General features: G+C 38.5%; 2 protein-coding genes across 3 annotated transcripts; both read right to left on the minus strand.

The window, feature by feature from the left end:
* Positions 1 to 5477: 5477 nt before the first annotated feature.
* LOC113281079 (cation/H(+) antiporter 15-like) lies at positions 5478 to 8647 on the minus strand. Its single transcript, XM_026529726.1, has 3 exons — positions 8055 to 8647; positions 6868 to 7863; positions 5478 to 6771 (listed from the first exon to the last, which is right to left on the minus strand). Exons 1-3 carry the CDS (start codon positions 8301 to 8303, stop codon positions 5635 to 5637), a joined length of 2382 nt encoding a protein of 793 aa, XP_026385511.1. The 5' UTR covers positions 8304 to 8647; the 3' UTR covers positions 5478 to 5634.
* Positions 8648 to 8972: 325 nt separating this feature from the next.
* Positions 8973 to 17356, minus strand: LOC113281080. 2 transcript variants are annotated; one of them, XM_026529727.1, is made up of 10 exons: positions 17014 to 17356; positions 16065 to 16124; positions 15529 to 15623; positions 14075 to 14911; positions 13655 to 13748; positions 12796 to 13575; positions 10340 to 12700; positions 10173 to 10245; positions 9767 to 9918; positions 8973 to 9659 (listed from the first exon to the last, which is right to left on the minus strand). In XM_026529727.1, exons 1-10 carry the CDS (start codon positions 17096 to 17098, stop codon positions 9322 to 9324), a joined length of 4875 nt encoding a protein of 1624 aa, XP_026385512.1. In that variant the 5' UTR covers positions 17099 to 17356; the 3' UTR covers positions 8973 to 9321. The 2 variants fall into 2 exon arrangements, with proteins under 2 accessions (XP_026385512.1, XP_026385513.1); XM_026529728.1 differs by lacking the exons at positions 15529 to 15623; positions 16065 to 16124; positions 17014 to 17356 and adding an exon at positions 15119 to 15460.
* Positions 17357 to 18612: the final 1256 nt, after the last annotated feature.

The following is an 18612-nucleotide window of genomic DNA, read 5'->3' on the forward strand; positions in this document are numbered from 1 at the left end:
AAGATAACAACTATATCAAATCAGGAAAATGGGAAGTTCATGATCAAATTCTTAGAGTAAGGAACTGGACTCCAAATTTTAGACCTGAATACCAACGTACTTCTAAAGCTATGATATGGGTACAATTTCCCAGATTGAGTCTAGAATACTGGGATGAGAAGACCTTATTTACCATTAGTAGAGATCTTGGAGTTCCAATCAAGGTTGATGCAACTACTTTACAATTCCAAAGTGGGTATTATGCTAAAGTTATAATTGAAATGGATTTGGATAAAACGATTCTGAACAAGCTTTGGATAATCACTTAGTATGGAGCATTCTCTCAAGGTGTGACTCTCACAAATATTCCTAAATTCTGTAATAAATGCAAAATTGTGGGTCATCTTCATACTGAATGCAGAGTTAAGCAGAGCTCAAATACAGAAAGTGCTGCAAAATATTTTGCGCCTGAAATAATTATAGAGAAAAAGCATAATCATCCTCCATCATCACCAGCATCTGAATCTGTTTTGCAGTCTCAGCCTTCTATCACTCCAACACAGATTATAGAAGATACTGCAACTTTCACTAAAATTCAGAACACTAATGAGATTCCAGCCTCAACTCATGAGATTCCTAGTAGCAATGATATACCTCCAAATGAAATTGTTAGCATTAATCCTGCAATGGAGGCTCCTTTTATTCTACAAAATACTTCTGGTATAAATACTTCAGTTAATCAATTTGAAATTCTTCAAGACAATGATAGTGATACTTCTTGCTCTGAAGATGGTGAAATTAAAGAGGTCAGTACAACTACTCTCTTAGACTTTGTTTTTGGGTCTCAACCTATTACAATTTTGAAGAGAATTACCTCTTCAGTGGAAGCTGGAACTAGTAAAACTGTTGGAGCTAAGAAAAAACCTCTAGTAAAACCTGCAGTTGTGACTAGGAAAGACAGTAAAGAAATCCTTAAACATGTGATTGACAAGGGGAGTTTATCTCCTCAACCTCCACCCTTTAAATGAAGACTCTCTTCTGGAATATCAGAGGCCTTAAAAGAAAAAAGGGCAAAGATAAACTTTATAGTTTAGTAAAGTCTAACAATCCTTCTCTGGTTTGGGTTGTGGAACCAAAAATTAAAACAACAAAATATAATTTTAAGCTGCCTGGTATGCATCATCAAATTATTCATAACTCAACTGATAATAATAAAGGAAATATTTGGTTATTTTGGAATTGTTCCCTCACTGCTCCTGTAGTTATTGATGCTAGTAGTCAATGCATTATTGTAGAAGTTGGCGGTATTCTTGTAACTGGTGTTCATGCTAATTCATATGCTATTAACAGAAGAGAACTATGGCAAAAACTGAGTGACATCAGTCTTGTGGATAAACCTTGGTTAATTTTGGGTGATTTTAACATTGTTCTCTCTATGGATGAGAAAAAAGGTGGTAGAAATCCTATATCCTCTGTTGTTAAAGACTTACAAGATTGTGTTGATTATTGTGGTTTACTTCAAGCTCCTAAATCTGGTCTAGATTTTTCTTGGTATAATGGTAGAGTTGGAAATAAAAGGATTCTGTGTAACTTAGATAGAGTTTTATATAACTTGAAATGGTTGGATAAATTCAATGGCTGGCATTATCATGTGGGGGCTAGAGGTATATCTGATCATGGTTCTATCATTGGTTTTGATGTTGTTCTTCCTAGAGCTCCTAATCCACCTTTCAGATTTCAAAAAATGTGGTTTAACTATCCTGATTTTCTACAAGTGGTGGCTGATTCTTGGAATGAAGAAATTATAGGTAATCCCATTTATATTTTCATGAACAAGCTTAAAAGACTTAAAAAGTTTCTTAAAGCTTGGAATTGGGAAGTCTTTGGTGATGTGAGGGATAATCTTAAAAAAGCTGAGGACAAGGTTATGGAGGAAACTCTTAAATCTGACAATGATCCATCTAATGTTGATCTTTTAAATAAATTGGTGACTGCTAGAGGGGAATATGAGATGGCTGCTAATAATTATAATACTCTTCTAAGGGATAAAGTTAAAATGAACTGGATTAAGGATGGAGATATAAATACTCAATTTTTTTCATACTAGCGTCAAAATAAGACAAGCTCATAGTTCTATTACTGAAATAGAGGATTCTACTGGACATCTCATTACTGATCAACAAGGTATATCTAATGTGCTGATTGACTATGTTAGTCATAAATTTGCTCACCGGGATGTTATCATCAATGACTCTTTTCTTGAAGTTGTCCCTAATGTGATCATTGCAGAAGATAATTTTTTCTTAGAAGATATTCCTACTGAAGATGATATCAAGAATGCAATCTTTGATCTAAACCAGGATGGAGCTCCAAGATCAGATGGGTTTACTGGCTAATTTTACAGATTTTCTTGGGATATCATAAAGAAAAATTTAGTAGCTGCTTTACAATTTTGTTGGCAGAACAATAGAATCCCAAGTGGTATGAACTCTAACTTTCTTGTGTTGATTCCAAAAGTCCAAGGTGCAAAAAATTCTAAACAATTTAGACCTATTGGACTTAGTACTTTTTGTTTTAAAATCATTACAAAGATTGTCACCATGAAACTCAGTAACTATTTGCCCAAAATTATGTCACCACAACAAGATGCCTTCATCAAAAATAGAAGCATTCATGAACAAGTCTTGATAGCCTATGAATTCGTAAATGAATTAAGTGTTAAGAGAAGAGGTGGAAATTTGGGTCTTAAGTTAGATATCCCACAGGCTTATGACACCATGAGTTGGGAATTCCTATACAGAGCTCTAACTAAATTTGGGTTTTCCTCAAAATTTTGTAACTGGATAATGGTTCTTCTTAAAACCTCTAAGATTTCTATTATGCTGAATGGTGGTCCTGTTGGTTACTTTGGTGTTGGAAGAGGTCTTAAGCAGGGAGATCTCCTTTTTCCAATTTTATTCATAATTGTTGAAGACATTCTGAGTAGGAATATTCATAAATTGGTTCAAGACAAGAAAATTCAACCTATGGTGATCAAGAATGGTATTCATCCCACTCATTTATTATTTTTTGATGACATCTTCCTGTTTTGCAATGGTATGAGGAGCATCATTCATCTTAAAAACTTACTAATGGAATACCAAACTGCTTCTGGTCAAATTATAAATACTTCAAAAAGTAGATGCTTCGTAGGTGGTACTTCAAATGAAAGGAAAAGACAAATTGTTGATTTCTTCAATATGGATATCTCTCAGTTTCCTGACAAGTACCTTGGTGTAATGCTGGTTAAAGGTAAAATTAAATCTTCTCATATCTGGCATCTTGTAGAATATATGCAACAGAGACTATCTTCTTGGGGTGGCAGACTATTGAGCTTTCAAGCTAGACTAGTTAAATATGTGCTATCTAGTAAACATATCTACAATATGTTTATTTATAAATAGCCCAAAAAAGTAGTGCATGCTTGTGAAAGAATCATTAGGAATTATTTATGGTCAGGAAATGCTGAGGAAAAAAAGTGCATTAGTCTTAAAAGGAATAAGGTTTGTACTTCAACATAAGAAGGTGGCCTTGGCAATTAGAAGACATGAACAAATCTCTGCTTATGAAATTTTTATGGAAAATGCTTAATTCTCAAGATGAGTGGGTCGGGTTTTTTCTTGCTAAATATACTGATAAGAATGGGAACTGGATATCATATTACAAGAAATCATCTGTTTGGCCAGGTATTAAATGGATTATTCAGGAATTCAATAAGCTTACTGGATGGACTGTTGGTGATGGTAATAAGATTTCTCTTTGGCATGATAGATGGATTTATGAAGAACCTATTAGAAGCCTGTTTCCTAACCATAATATCATAAATCAAAATTCTCATCAATTTTGGTAAGCAGTTTAATTTTGAATGGGCAATGGTGCATTCCTGAAGATCTTCTCCAATTCATTCAAATTGAACAACTCCCAATTCTAAGAGAGGGTGCAGATATGCTTGTGTGGTGTAACAGTGACTCTGGTATATTCACTGTTTCTGATGCCATAAAAAAGATAAGTTCTCCTCTGCCTAAACTTACTGGTATAAAAAAATTTGGAATTCTGCAGTTCTGCCATCAACTACAGCTAACATTTGGAAAATCACCAGAGAGGCATGTTCAACTGATGAAAATATTACAAAGAAAGACTTTCACATGGTTTCTAGATGTTATATCTGCCACAATGATGTTGATTCTCTGAACCATACTCTTTGGAATTGCAATCTCAGCAAATTATTATGGTCATGGCTTGGAGGTATCTTTCATTATCTTAATCAAGTTTCTTTTGAAGATGTTCTCAAATTGAGCAAACTCTGTAGTCCAATGATCAAAGTACTGTGGACCATTTGCTCTTTTACCCTTATGGTGGAACTATGGTTTCTAAGGAATAGTATCTGTTATGATGAAGACAAACCAAATGTCACAAAGATCGAAAACAAGATTTTAAGAATTCTAAATTATTGCAAGGGAAGAATGAAAGGTGTTATGTGGGGCACTGATTATGAAATACATATACTTCAGCTCCTTCAAATTCAATACAGTAATGTGAAGAGATTGAGAATTATTGAGCTTTTCTTGTGCCTTTCTTCTGATGAAGAAATACTCATATGTTGTGATGGTGCATCTTGAGGTAACCCTGGCCTTGCATGTTATGGTTATATTGTTAGAAATTTTTCAGGTGAATTTGTCTTTGCTGAATCTGGTGGTTTAGGAATAGTTACAAACTATATTGCAGAGTTTATAGCAATTATTATAACTTTGTAATGGGCAGTGGAAAATCAGTGTTTTAAAGTGATTCTGCAATCTGATTCAAAAGCATGCATTACCTCTTTGATATCCCAGCAGATCCCCTGGTTTTTATTAGCAAGATGGCAAAGAGTTGTGTTTGGTTTGCTTTCAATCTCTTACATGCATGTTTATAGACTGATTAATTTCTCTGCAGATCATTTTACAAAGAAAGGTGTGCATCTTCTAAAGGGCCAAAAAGTGAACTACAGATACATGCCTAACTGCCTTGCTCACATGGAGAATCCTCGTCATCCTTATTATAGATTTGCTTAATCTGTTCTTTAAAAAAAAAAAAAAAAAAAATCTTACAGACATTAGAGGGAGAGAGGCTATTACATACACTGACACTAATCTTCGAAGAAAAGCCTGGCTCCCCTCCCAGTATACCCGCCCGCTTAGGCCCAAGAATCAAAAGGGCAAGATCACATGACCAATTCGTGACTGAGAAGAGAGACAAAGGAGAGACGGACATTGTAGAGCGGCAACTGTTACAACTAGTAATTCTGTTAAATAACAGAAACAGATGGAGTGTAAAACAGGCATTAACGGTCAACAATGTTATTAAAATTAACTTGCAATCTTTCATGTGTTCATAAGAAGTGTGAGGGTCCTAATTGCAATTTCTCTACTTGTTAAATTATATATTGTTTCTATAAATATTGTTAAATTAATTCCAAAGAATGAAAATATTGTTTCTATAAATAAAATGTCTACATATATATGATTTAATGACATATATTCCTACGTATCTAGCTTGTTTATCTACAAGAGCTTTAAAATGCCATGCCTACTAGACTGAATAAAATTTACAATTTATCCGCTCTTCTTTACCATTTAACTACATAGACTTTTCATCTTTACGCTGTCTTTTTAGTCTTTGTTGTTGCACTACCAATAATGTTGCTTTTCCTTCTATATCTGATGCGATCATATCTCCTATGATTCCTAACTCTGTTGGTTCATCATTGTTCCATTCTCCAATTCCAATTCTGCATAATAGATTTGGATCTTGGTTTCTACCCACCATTAAAAGCTGGTACTCATTAGACATGGATTGAATTAAACTTAAAAAACCCGATCGGTCTTTTACGAATTCCTCCATATATATAAACTGATCATTTCCTGACATACTTTGTCTTGTGTCGTCAACCGCTTCATCATCCAGTAGTCTCTCGTCAAAGTAATCTGGTATGTCTTTGCTCATAACAACCCGGACCATTGTGAAGCTTATGCTTGGGTGCTGAGACATTCGAGCACTATATGCTAATGCCTCTCGGTCATCAGCACCTCCAATAAAGAGCATCGAAACATGATAAGATAACCAACTTGCGAAAACAAATCTAAACCCTCCAAGGAGACCACGGTCGAGAATTATACCAACAGAGCATGGAGCTTTGTTTATGATTTCTTTGTTCACAGCCTTGAAACCCACATTTGGAGTAAACAACTTTGTGGTGCTATCCAATTGCTTGTGAAAGGGAATGATTATTATGCAAGTTTTCTTGTTAAGAGCCATGGTGCATACATCAATATGCATCGCGTCAAAAGGTGATACAGCAGTGTATGACTTCACCGAAATGGTTTCGATATTGTTTTCTTCGTAACGATTGAAGACATTGACTATTCGACCGGATAATCCTTGGGTTGAAGAAGGAGGCCGTTGGCTTTTCTTGTGCGCGATGAAGAGAGGTGTTGCTCGACCGACAAGTTCTACTAGGTGTATAAGGTACACCCTAATTTGACTATTCCTGGCTGGATTGGATGCCTTAAGTAGATGGATCGCTGCAGGTACATTATCTTGATTCTGGATGCATACAAGCATTCGAAGCTCAGTGTTTGGTGCTAAATGTTGAATCGTTCTCTTTTGAATTGAATATTTCTTTGAATTGTATACGAATTTTATGATGGGCGTAACTGCCCCGGTTACAATCACCGTCGAAAGAGACATGATCAGAAAGGAGTTGTTGTCAATTATCTGAGTGGACAAAACTACAAAATCACATCAAAATCTATACGGATATATATAGCATACTCACATGAATTTAAGAAAATGGATATGAATCCTTGTTACCTCGATATCCCTCAGCATTTTAAACATGTAAAGCTCAATAGCGCCTTGCACATTCACGGTGAGGCCAACCGACAAGGCATCCTTTGCACCCATATTGCAATAAAGAGAAGCTAGTGTGACTGCTGAAAACCTCCCAAAAACGCTAACGAGGATGACTGCCTCCACGGCAACAACATTTTGCAACCTCAACGTAGATAGATCCATCTCTAACCCGTGCATTACAAAGAAGAAAGGCATGATGATCCAAGTTACGAAAAAATCAAGTCTCTTCACAAGTTCTGATCCTATAGGTGGTCCAGCAGGCAAAGCCATGCCCAAAAGAAAAGGGCCGATGATGACATTTTGGCCAGCATATTTGCTAAGAAGAGCAGTCACCAGAACTGAAAGAGTTATGAAACTCAACAACTCACGGTGAACTGCTTGTGCATCTGGAACCTTTTTAATCTTCCACATCACTAGCCTTCGAATAAACACCACGAGTGCCAACAAAGCACCACCAGCTATTATTTTTTGGAGCATAGATATAGTTTCTATTACTGACGTTTTAATTATCAGTATAAAACTGATAACTGAAAAACTTATTAAGCCACTAATCATGGTTGAGGACAAGGCTATGCGGCCAAACCCTGTGTTTAGAAGCTTCAATTCCGCAAGGACTGAAGCAATGACAGGAAACGCAACCATGGATTCAGCTCCTCCTACAAAAAACAGAGAGGATCTTACATTGAACTCAACATTGGAATAGTTGTTTACTATGACAGAGCTCGCCATAGATAACAATATCGGAACCACAACGCATGAAATTCCTATAAGAAGTTCTCTTCTTCCGGCCTTTAGGATCATACAAGCATCCATCTGCAATCCAATGAGAAAGTGGAAGTAGATGGTACCCATAGTAGCAATGATATCAAGTACTATAATGCTTCTCATGGGAAACATAGTCTCCCCGAAGTTATGGATGTGCCCCAGAACTGAAGGACCTAGGATAATACCACCCTGATACAAACAAAATTAGACATTAAGCATTCGTGAACAGGCGATGAATGAATAATACAGATGAAGCGATTCCAGATATCATGGCATGGATTACATCATAGCTGCCGTGGTATGACATAAATGCATAGATCGTAATAAATGCATAGATCGTTAAAAAAAAATAAAAGATTATTATGGAAGAAATAGCTTACAATGATCTGTGAAATCATGAGGGGAGTTCCAATAGCCTTGTGCAGGATATGATGAGTGACTAAAATAATAAAAGGAGCCACAGAGAGCTGCAATATTAAAAGAGTGAAGGAGTAACTCAATGGATTATGCCCATTTCTGAATAAGTATCCGTAGGAAGTGATCCTGTCAATCGCTAGGCAAAATTTATCATCTCCGGCAGTAAGACCTGTTATATGTGGTACCAGCATGGACGCGTTTGCAGCCTCCATAATTAAACCTAATCTCCCTTCCCGGCCACCGGCCTTTTTTCGTCCCTTGTGTGGCCGGTAAAATCTGAGAGAGGGAGAGGGAGAGAGAGAAGACCAGCGGCAGGGTAAGATGAATCTCTTTTAAGAATCAGGTGCCAATAGAGGCACCACAATAAGATCAGACAGCATCAATTACAAACAATACGAGGACATCTCTGCTCAAGAATGTATTAAAATGAATATGTTCAAAATGGGTGAGACCGGCAAATAATGAATTCTAAACAATTCTGGATTTCCGAAGAAAAAGAAAAGAAAAAAAAACAGAAATTTTGTTGGTATGATGCTTGATACCGCTGTAAGGATCAACATCAAAAAGACAGACTGGAAATGAGTGAAGAGCCATTTAAATCGGATAAGCAAACTATATGTAACAAACTGTATCTCATTCCCGGCGGAAGGTCCCGAAATCAACAAAAACAAAAACGAACTGCATATTCCCGCTTTATTAGAGATTTAGAGGATAAATAGTTTATTCATGAACTCCAGCCATTATAAAAGTCATTCCAGAGCAGCCATACTATGAGTGAGAGTTACCAGTTTAAAGTCAATCCAAGGATTCGAGGGTAATAACTAAACATTAGCCATTCAATTGTCAGACAGATCACAAGATGTCGTTCACACTTGGTAACAGGTACAACACAATTTCGATAAAAGAACTGGTATTACACAGACTTGTTGCAGGTATTACACAAACGTGAGGATAAAATTTGGGTATGTAAAAATATTGATATCGTTCGATACAGAGAAAAACCTACAAAAACTTACAAAAACTTGATGTTACATTCTGTGGTGGGGTTTCTTCCCCTTGGAATTTACATGACCAGGATTAGCGTAATACCTTTCCATTGGGTCCAACATATGAAGAAACAAATAAAAGAATTTCTCGGAATGTTTCCAATGGAAAAGTCCAAAGGAAATCAAACAACTGTACACTTCATTCGTTCACTACAGAGATGCAGAGAAAATATACATGACAGGTTTAGTCGTCAAGACGTTGGATCTCACCCATCATGATACGGTTGCTGGTCACCTTAAAACCAAGGAGAGCAGGATCAATTTGCCTTCCTTTCTTGCCTTTCTTCTTTCCACCTCTACCTGCACCAGCATCTGACAACTCTGACATACCCGCGTCTGAGTCTGGTACTGAAGGCTTTTTGGAGTTGCTCTTCAACATATCTATAAACGACGTCTCTAAAACATCCGATGCATCACTGCATGACGATGTCCTCCGAAATGCCATAACATCTTTCTTATTACCAGCTGCTACAGTAGCTGGTAAATGGTTCACAGGATTCCCTCCGGCAATCCGTTTCCCACCTTAAAAAAGGTTCCCAAGATGATTAAAACAAAAAGGGCATGTAAATTCAATCAAGAGCGCAGAAGAGAGGAGCAAACAGTCAAGAGGGGGGAGGATTTGTGCTCACCATCATGGAGTGGAACAGAACTCATTGAACTCTTTCCAGCAGTTGAGACAGAAGCCATATCTGATAAAGCCTCCTGGGATGACAAAACCCGTGAAACTGGTGGACGCCTCATTGGAGTGTTGTCCTGCCCCTTGGAGATGGCAGAAGATATTCTGCAGCAAATCATATAATAGTTGGATCAAACAATTCTCCATGTCTACTCAAGCTATTATTTTAACAGTATCATGCATGTGTCGGTCATCACAGACATGTACTTCCTACCATGACATCCTTATACACAACCATTTGTCCATGTCTTGGGAGAAAGAACGAACATGATGGTTGCAATAGGTGAATAACAATGTCAAGCGAGAAAAGGTAATGCCAATTTATCAGACTGACATGCGGTGCGGAAAAATATCTTTACCTCCCCTTGGTCGTATCTTCACGAGCTCTACTGTCCATTCCCATTTCATAATTATGGGTGCCCGCATTTCCACCTGCACCATTTCATACAGCAACTAATCATTCACTATAATGGAGAAAAATGAGAACTAACTTGTGAGCAAAAAGAAAGAAGAAAATAAAGGTTACCAGTAGTTCCGAGAGAAGTATGCCTGACTGGAGTGTTAGCAGGAAGCTCCACACGTTGTATAGCACTGGGTTTGGCTTGCTCAGCCATGCCTTCCTGTAACTCTAGAGAGGTTTTGTTAGTAGAACCCTTGTTTTTAGAGCCACGCTTCTTTCCCTTTTTGTCATCCTTTTCATCGGTCAAGTCTTTGTCTTCTGATGTTTCAGTAGTGTTGGTATCTGCTTGAGTAGACTGAGGAATCTCACTCATGCCTGAAACAAAATGCTCTTCCTCGGGCAATATCCCAGTATTATGTTCATGCAGTTTAATTTCACTGCTTTCCAAACAACTAGACTGTTCATCCATGCCCAAGCGTATAAACTGATCCTGCAATAAGTTGGTTGAATCAGAGCCATGAGGTACTTCTGCAAAAGAATTGCCTTCTTCTTGACCTCCGAACAAATTAAATACATGCTCTGATGAACTGGACCCGGGAAAGGGCCAAGAGGGATCCCTTCTCTCGAAAGATGAAGCAGGAACCACATCGCCCATTTGTAATGGTTGAGTAGAGTGAACACCCAGTTTCTGATGGAGTGCATCAAACGAAGCCTGCTTTGAGCTCTCGTCAGTCCCTCCTGTTGGTACCCAGGAGCTTTGCTCCTCAGATGGCAAGCTGTTAACTTCTAATTGCCTTCTGTACTGCTCAGATTCAAGTTTCAGTTTCTGAATTCGAGCTTCTATCCACCTATTATCTTGATGTCCTTTACTCTCAGACCACTGGCTCCCTATTCCATCCAGATGTGAGGCCTTAAACTGTGAAGGAACTTGCGGCTGCTGAGAGTGCATTCCTGACGAAAATGAACCCGCTTGACCAGAAACATGCGCCTGGGTATGCCAGTCCGGCATGTCCTGAATTTGAGGATGAGGGAAAGCATTTAGAGCATCAAGGTTCATAGCAGGACCACCAGTAGGGAGAGATGATGACCTTTCAAACGGCAGTGCGCTTGGCTCGTAAGGCCTACGCTGCAGCCGTTCCTGTATAGCACGGTTTCTCTCAAGAAGGCTCGCTTGCTCCTCGGCAAATCTCTGCTGCCGCTGGTAAAGATCCAAGGAACCAATCCCTGCAGAGTGAGCCTGGTGGGAGCCAGCAACAGACCTGATAAATTGTGCAGATTCATCAGCTGGCCAAATGTCACTCACATGCCTCTCTTCTTCCAAACCCATCTGCTGCCTTAATGCCATGGAGATCTGCCTTGCATGCAGCTGCTCTTGCTGAAGAAGAGCTTGATGTTCCAAAGGATGTAACTGGCCATGCTTTGCTCGTGATAGGAGCTCCAGAATATCACTTTGTTGTTCCTGTTGTATGCGCTGTCCGTATTTGGCTTGGATTAACTGCTCCAAGGAAGGATCGGCAGTTGCAGATGATAAAGAATGATGTTGCTGCAACTCATGTAGATGTTGTTGCCTCAGTAATGCCTGATCTAGCATGTTATTGCCTCTATGGTGATCAATCCGTGATTGCCCAAAACCAGGATCATGCAGCTGCTGATGCAGCAGCTGTTCAAGAACATACTGTTGAACTTTAGACTGTTGCTGCTGCTGTTGCTGCAATTGCATCTGATGCTGAAGCTGTTGTTGTTGCTGCAGTTTTTGCTGCTGCTGCAATTGTTGCTGCTGAAGCTGATACTGCCGCTGACGTTGAAACCGAAATTTCATAAGATGTTCCAGATCTGGATTATGTTGTTGATGGTGAAGAGGAATTCTTCCCTCAGACATAGCAGAACTAGGTAATTGCTCCAAAAATGATCCATTCAGATACTGAGAAGAGTGTGAAGACATTAGATTTTTGTGTTGATTTTGCTGCTGCAACTGTTGCGCCATCAACTGCTCTGTCAGAAAGTGGTTGTTGTCTTGTTCCAAGCGAGACAAGTGGCGAGCATCTGAGTAATCTAGGAGCGGGTTAGTATTTGAAAGTAAATTCCTTCTGTAACTATCACCCCACGCCTCCCCACCGTGGGGGGAATCGGATACTGCTCCAAAGGAGCTCTGCCTGTGAATGGGAAGAGAGACATCCCTTCCAGCTGTAGGGTTTATAAAATGGCCCTGATCACTTATTCCAGACAGCATACTAGACGACTGGACATGCCTAGATGGAACACTTTCGAGCTCAGACCATGTTAGTCCAAAGGGATGCAACTGATTATCTTTGAGTTGTGGCATGTTGGGTTCTGCCAATTCAGGTCTTCCTGTTCGGTTATGCAACTGATTATCATTTGAAAGGAAAGGATGGCTGGTAAAACTTGTCAAGTTATCATGGACGGTACCAGAAGGCTCCCCAACAGGAATCTCACTGCTACAATCAGATCTTCCAGATAGCATAGATTCTGCAGAAAGGGAAAAGCCCATAACCACCTCGCTGTTAGCAGAAGAAAGACGATTATATAAACAAAAAAGAAGAAGAAGGAAGAAGAAGACATACCTTCATTTTGAGCGATGAATTCATGAAAGCGTTCAACCTCAGAGTAATGAGGTTCCACTGGATCTTCACTTTTTGAAATTAAAGAATGCATCTGGGCAGCTGAAAGATTATTGAACTCTGATGTTCCCCAATTCTGATCACCAGAAACAGTTAGACCCATAAAGTCAGGAACCATGGTGGGTGCAGGTTGATCAAAGCTGCCAACAGCATCACATGGTTCTACACTGGAGAAAGGGGTGGTAGCTGAGTCAGACCATGGCTTAAGTTTCAGTTGTGGCATGACCTCTCCAAGTTCTTGAAAAGGTGTTCCTTCTGGAGCATCTGCCGGACAAACCAGTAAATCAGGCCCAAAAAAGCCTTGATCAAACCATGAAATGATGTCAGCACCTAAAAATGGGCCCTGAGTCTCCCCTTGAGGATCCCTGTAGTACAAACTCATCCCCTCAGGTGAGGGACCCCTTTCTAATACATTTGGTTCTCCATTCTTAATATTGTTGCTATCAGAATTCTGGAAAATTGGAAGATTAATTAAAGAAGTAGGTTCATCGGGTAATTTTGTGCCAACATTCAAGGAATCAGAAGACTCAAAATCTTCGGATGTAACATGCTTAATACATGCAGACACTCTCGATTGCACGTCATTGTGATGACTTCTGTCAAGCTGTCTTACATTGCTGGCATCATCGACCTTCAGAAATGTTGTTGTCAAACCATCACTCTGGTCTATCTTACCAACTTCGGCAGAAAAACTATACTCTCCTTCTTTAAGATAAGGATCCCCTGCAGAAACAAGATTGCTTATCTGAATATTCAAAAAACTCGCTGAAGAATTAACTTATGATATTACCAACTGAAATACCTGTGACACCTTCGCTGGTCATCTTGTCCCTAGATGAATCTGAAAACACTCCACTGCCTGTAATTTTCCCATTCCAAATATCATTGAGAACAGCCTGAGAAAAGACAGATCGAATAAATTAAACACAGATTACAGAAGAAAAAAAAGGCAAATCAAGTCATATTATATGACCAACACCGGCATTGGCAAATCAAGGCACAATACACTTTCTCTATGATATTGATATTAACAGGTCAATCGTTAACTTTTCAATCACTACAAACATTTGCAGAAGGAATACAACGCATGGTATGCCAAAGCAGCCGATTATTAACTACAAGATGTCTACAACATGACCAGCCCTATTTCATTCAACCAAAAATGTGTCCAAAGTAATACTTCAAATGATATAATTGGGTTAGTTATGTGTGCAAAGCTTACCCCTTCTTCGATACTAGGTGCAACAAACGCCAACGGCTCAACTAAGCCTGATTGCCCCATTGAAGACACTTCTTTTAACCCATCAGGAATATCGTTAGATGTAGGCTTTTGTTTCCGATAAATATCAAGAAGCTTTCCTCTAGGGTAGTGAAATGATACCCCGGGCACGCCCGATTTTCCATGTGTATCTGCAGGGGGAGCACCAATTGGACAAGCAGACGAAGGCCTGCCAATAATGCTGGACCTCCCACGACCAGGAGCAAATCCTACTTTTGAACCCTCCACCTTTCCTCTCTCAAGCCCAAATCCAGGTGCAGCACGATAAACTGAAGACCCAGCAGAATGAACTTCCAGTCGATGGCGTGGCCTCCATTTATCACGAGATTCTATTTCACGGTCTGGAGTTGCACGACTGCTGCCAAGCAACTGTTTTTCATTCTGGGTGTCTTCTCTCTCCACATCCAACCTTTTATCAGTGCGAGAATCCTTCTCTTTATCTTCAGGTCCCCATCTTGAAGACCATTTCCCATCTCGTCGTGTTTCCTGCCCAGAATTACGATTACCAGCATCAAGCCACCTATCAGGGGAAGGCAAAACTCGAGTATCAGCAGTTTCTCTACTGGAGCCATTGTCAGGACGTCGATCTTCTTTTCTACGATCTCTTCTACCTAGTAATCCAGTTTCTCTCTCTTCTTCACGCCACCGGAGACTATTATCAGCGTCAGGTGCGTTTCTTCTCCAGTCCTTCTTGTCCTGAGACCCATCCAGACGCCAACCTTCTTTCAGAACCGAATCTATTGAGTTACCATGAGACATGGGGTTTGTGGCCCTTATTTCCTGTAATATATACGCAGAGTTGGACGGAGAAACATTAAGGAAAAAGTTACTATGCCAACTAATTTCAATAATAAATAATAATGAATTATATAAGTATTATCACTATGTATAATCAAACTCTCTTATTCATTTTTTCACACCTCAATCCTTAATAATAGTCAATCAACCATCATGTTCGCATAACAGATAACACAAATCAAATCTTACTTTCAATTTGCAAGTGAACAAAAGCGTATGCGACAGTTGAACACCGTGCTTTGCCATTAGATAGGCATCATATCACTTTATCTTTGTTTCTTACGCTCTGTTTTGCGTCTCGGGTAGTTTTACTTAGACATTTGTTTTTGGTGAAAAAAAGTGAAAGTCCCTATCTTATTAGTCCACATGACAGATAACAGCAAAATATCAAATTTGATTTTCAGCAAAAGAGATCATTACCTCTGGCACGCCACATTATCCCGTCTTAGTTTCACTTGTTTCTTATGTTTTGTGTCTTGAATAGTTTTAATTAATTTGACTTATGTTTTTGGTGAGAAAAGTGAAATTCCCTATCTTATAACTCCACATGACAGATGAGAAAGACATCAAATTCGATTTTCAACAAAAGGGATTCTTACCCCTGGCATGCCAGATATTCCTGTCTTAGTTTCGCTTGTTTTAGCATGAAGCCATTGGGGAGATAATGGTATGACGTTATCCAGTGTCCCCTGATCTGCAAAATGCCAAATAATAACCACAGTAAATTTGAATCTTCTGAAGTGACTGCATGTGGACAATAACAAAAGAGACTACAGAAACACGACCTAACAAAGCAGTACCCAGTCACAAAGGGAAATCATTACCCCTACCTCTACTATCATCAGGATGTCACCCACCCATACCAACACGGCTATATTATAACATGTAAAACAGGGAATACTTCCCCTCAACGATGATCTAGGTTTCATTGATTCACATCCTAATATCACGAAGTGACATTTAAGAGAAAATGGTTGGACAATATACAACCTTGTTATACTAAATTGATTTAACTCTCAAGTAGCGTACTATATTATGAGAGAATGAAAAAAAATTCTGGTAAAGAAGGTTTCTCAAGCTCCCAAATTTGCAATAGACAGAAAATATATAAGAGGGAGAGAGTGAGGCAGATTACCTTTTGTCTCATCCAGAAATGCCATCATCCCCTTTTCGTCATAATGTCCACCTGAAATTTCTGGCATGGCATGAAACATCCATTAGTAAATTATCACAACATTCTCTGAAGAATCCATTTGTTTTTTCTTCTTTTCACAATAAGTAGACAGAGTCCTATCATTACCCAAGTAGTATTAGCGACGAGCTAAGAATGAGAGAGGAAGTATATATGGTGATCCCAATATGAAGCATTTATGTTCATTTAACTCTATCTTAAACAGTACTTTCAGATCTTTCATCCTATATGAAACCAAGTCATTTCAGCACTCGAAACATGGTAAAAACTATGATATCTCTACCAGACAAAACGTGTTATGTTCCAAAAATCTAAAAAGTCTTTGCACTAAATTTCTCGCAAATTTATAGGTCAAACAAGGGGAATTGGGAACTTCTTATACATAAAAGGCTCAGTTCAATCAAACAACATAAATCAAAGTACTATTCTAATCTGGCTAAAACAAATTCAAAGTTTAGAGAATTCTATAACTCCAATGCTAATAGAAAAAAAATGTGTATCCAAGTGCCAATTAACTCAAATTCGTTTACTAAGACATCGAATGATTTTCTTCCGCAACTAAACAAGTAGAAACTTAAATGCCTAAACTGATGTTATTTAGGTCAAGAACATCAAATCTCAATAGTAAAACCCTAAACTAACAAGTGCATCACAACCAAAAAGACCTAATCACCTTCAATACCCAATCACTTTCACCAAGATAATACAATAAACACAAAACATTCAAATTCGAGCTAATATTTTACAATTAATCACTAAAAAAAATTAAGAAATTAATCGAACTTGTGAATACTTCAGATCGAGTCTTAATTTACTTAATGATCAACTTCACAGCACCAAAACAATGAATTAATTATTGAAAGAAATACATTCGAGGAAAATCTACAAGTACCTTTAGAAGAAGAAGCCCAAGGTAAATCAGAAGATTTCAAAGAAAGGAGATCTTCTGGTAAATCAAACTTATCATTATTCGCCATCGTATTAAATCTTCTTTTTAAGATCGAAACAAACAAGATCTTCAAATTTTAGGGTTTTCAATCTGTATTAACGAAAAACAAACACCAAATGAAGAACACCAAACAGATGGTTGACGGAATCAGAAACGAGATTCGTATGAAAGAATGATGAAGAACCGAGAATGAGTGGAATCTGAGATCAGGGGGCAAAAATTAGGGTTTACAGAGGGAATCAAGCGTTTAATTAAGAGAGAGTGAGAAGAAGAAATTTGCAGAGAGGAGGAGGAAAGGTAAGAAGGGGTTCGAGTTTGTGAGATGATTTATATACATTATGATCTTAGGGACCTTAAAATAAAACTTAAAATACTTTAGCGACTTAATTATAAAAAATTTAATTACCTATAAAAATTCATTTTTGTGTGCACATTTCCACATCTGGTTCCACTATCAAATAACGATCAGATTGAAGTGTCACGTAAACACTGGTTAAAGAGTGTGCACATAATTAAGTAGTCTGGGAAATTGGAGTTGCCGAATTTGAGCTCTCTAATAAGGTCAATTAAGTAAGCTTGCGAAGTTGAATCAAATTCGGCTAAGAGCAACTGCAGTGGTACGGTCAAAACCAAAGACCAAATACCAAAAAAAGGACCAAATTTTGGGTTTAGTCCGTGTTGCTACGCTACGGTGCACGAGTAAAATTTAATCGAGCGTACATTATACCCCCGCCTGATCCAGACGCACATATAATATCCGCCCCACCATCAGGCTCACATATAATGTCTGCCCCATTTTATTCAGATCACATATAATGTGATCCCCACCATCAGGATCACATATAATGTTCGCCCCACCATCAGGCTCACATAATATAATATTCGTTCCCCATTTTGAAACCATCAGGCGCATTTTATACTTACGCCCCACTCCAAACGGTTATTATACCAACGCCCCGTGCTAGACGGATTTTTAATCTCCGCTCGACCAAATTTGGTTTTGGTCTTGGTCTCAGACCAAATATAGTCTGGAATTTGGGTTTAATCTGGTTTTTGATCTTTATTTTCTTCCACTACGTCATGTATTTGGACCAAATATTTGGATTTAGTCGTCCATTGTGTACGCTCTAAAGTTCCAAATAGAGCAATGTGTACCATTATAGTATTAGCACATACATTTTGGTTTGTTCTTGAAAAAGGAATTATAATGTCATTTTCAGAACTCTTTGACTCCCGAATCTTTTGGATAAGAAACCAAACAACTAGGGTGGCAGGTGTTAGCTTGGTTTTTCTCATTTTTGATGTTGGTTGTTGGTTGTTGGTTGGTGTCCCTTAGTACACAACGAGGTTATTCAAAATGGGTTTTCGCACAGCTGACGTGAATATAACCGGGAACTGTTGACTTCTACACGGTCGAGCAACAAAGAGGTGTATGTAAACTTGCATCACTAGGACACATTCTTGTAAGATCAACATGTTGCCGGACACTAGTGAGTAATGTACGGGACAAGTGATATGTTGTCATTAGTACTCTGGAAATAT

The sequence above is a fragment of the Papaver somniferum genome, chromosome 5, assembly GCF_003573695.1.
Source record: "Papaver somniferum cultivar HN1 chromosome 5, ASM357369v1, whole genome shotgun sequence".
NCBI classification, from domain to species: domain Eukaryota; kingdom Viridiplantae; phylum Streptophyta; class Magnoliopsida; order Ranunculales; family Papaveraceae; genus Papaver; species Papaver somniferum.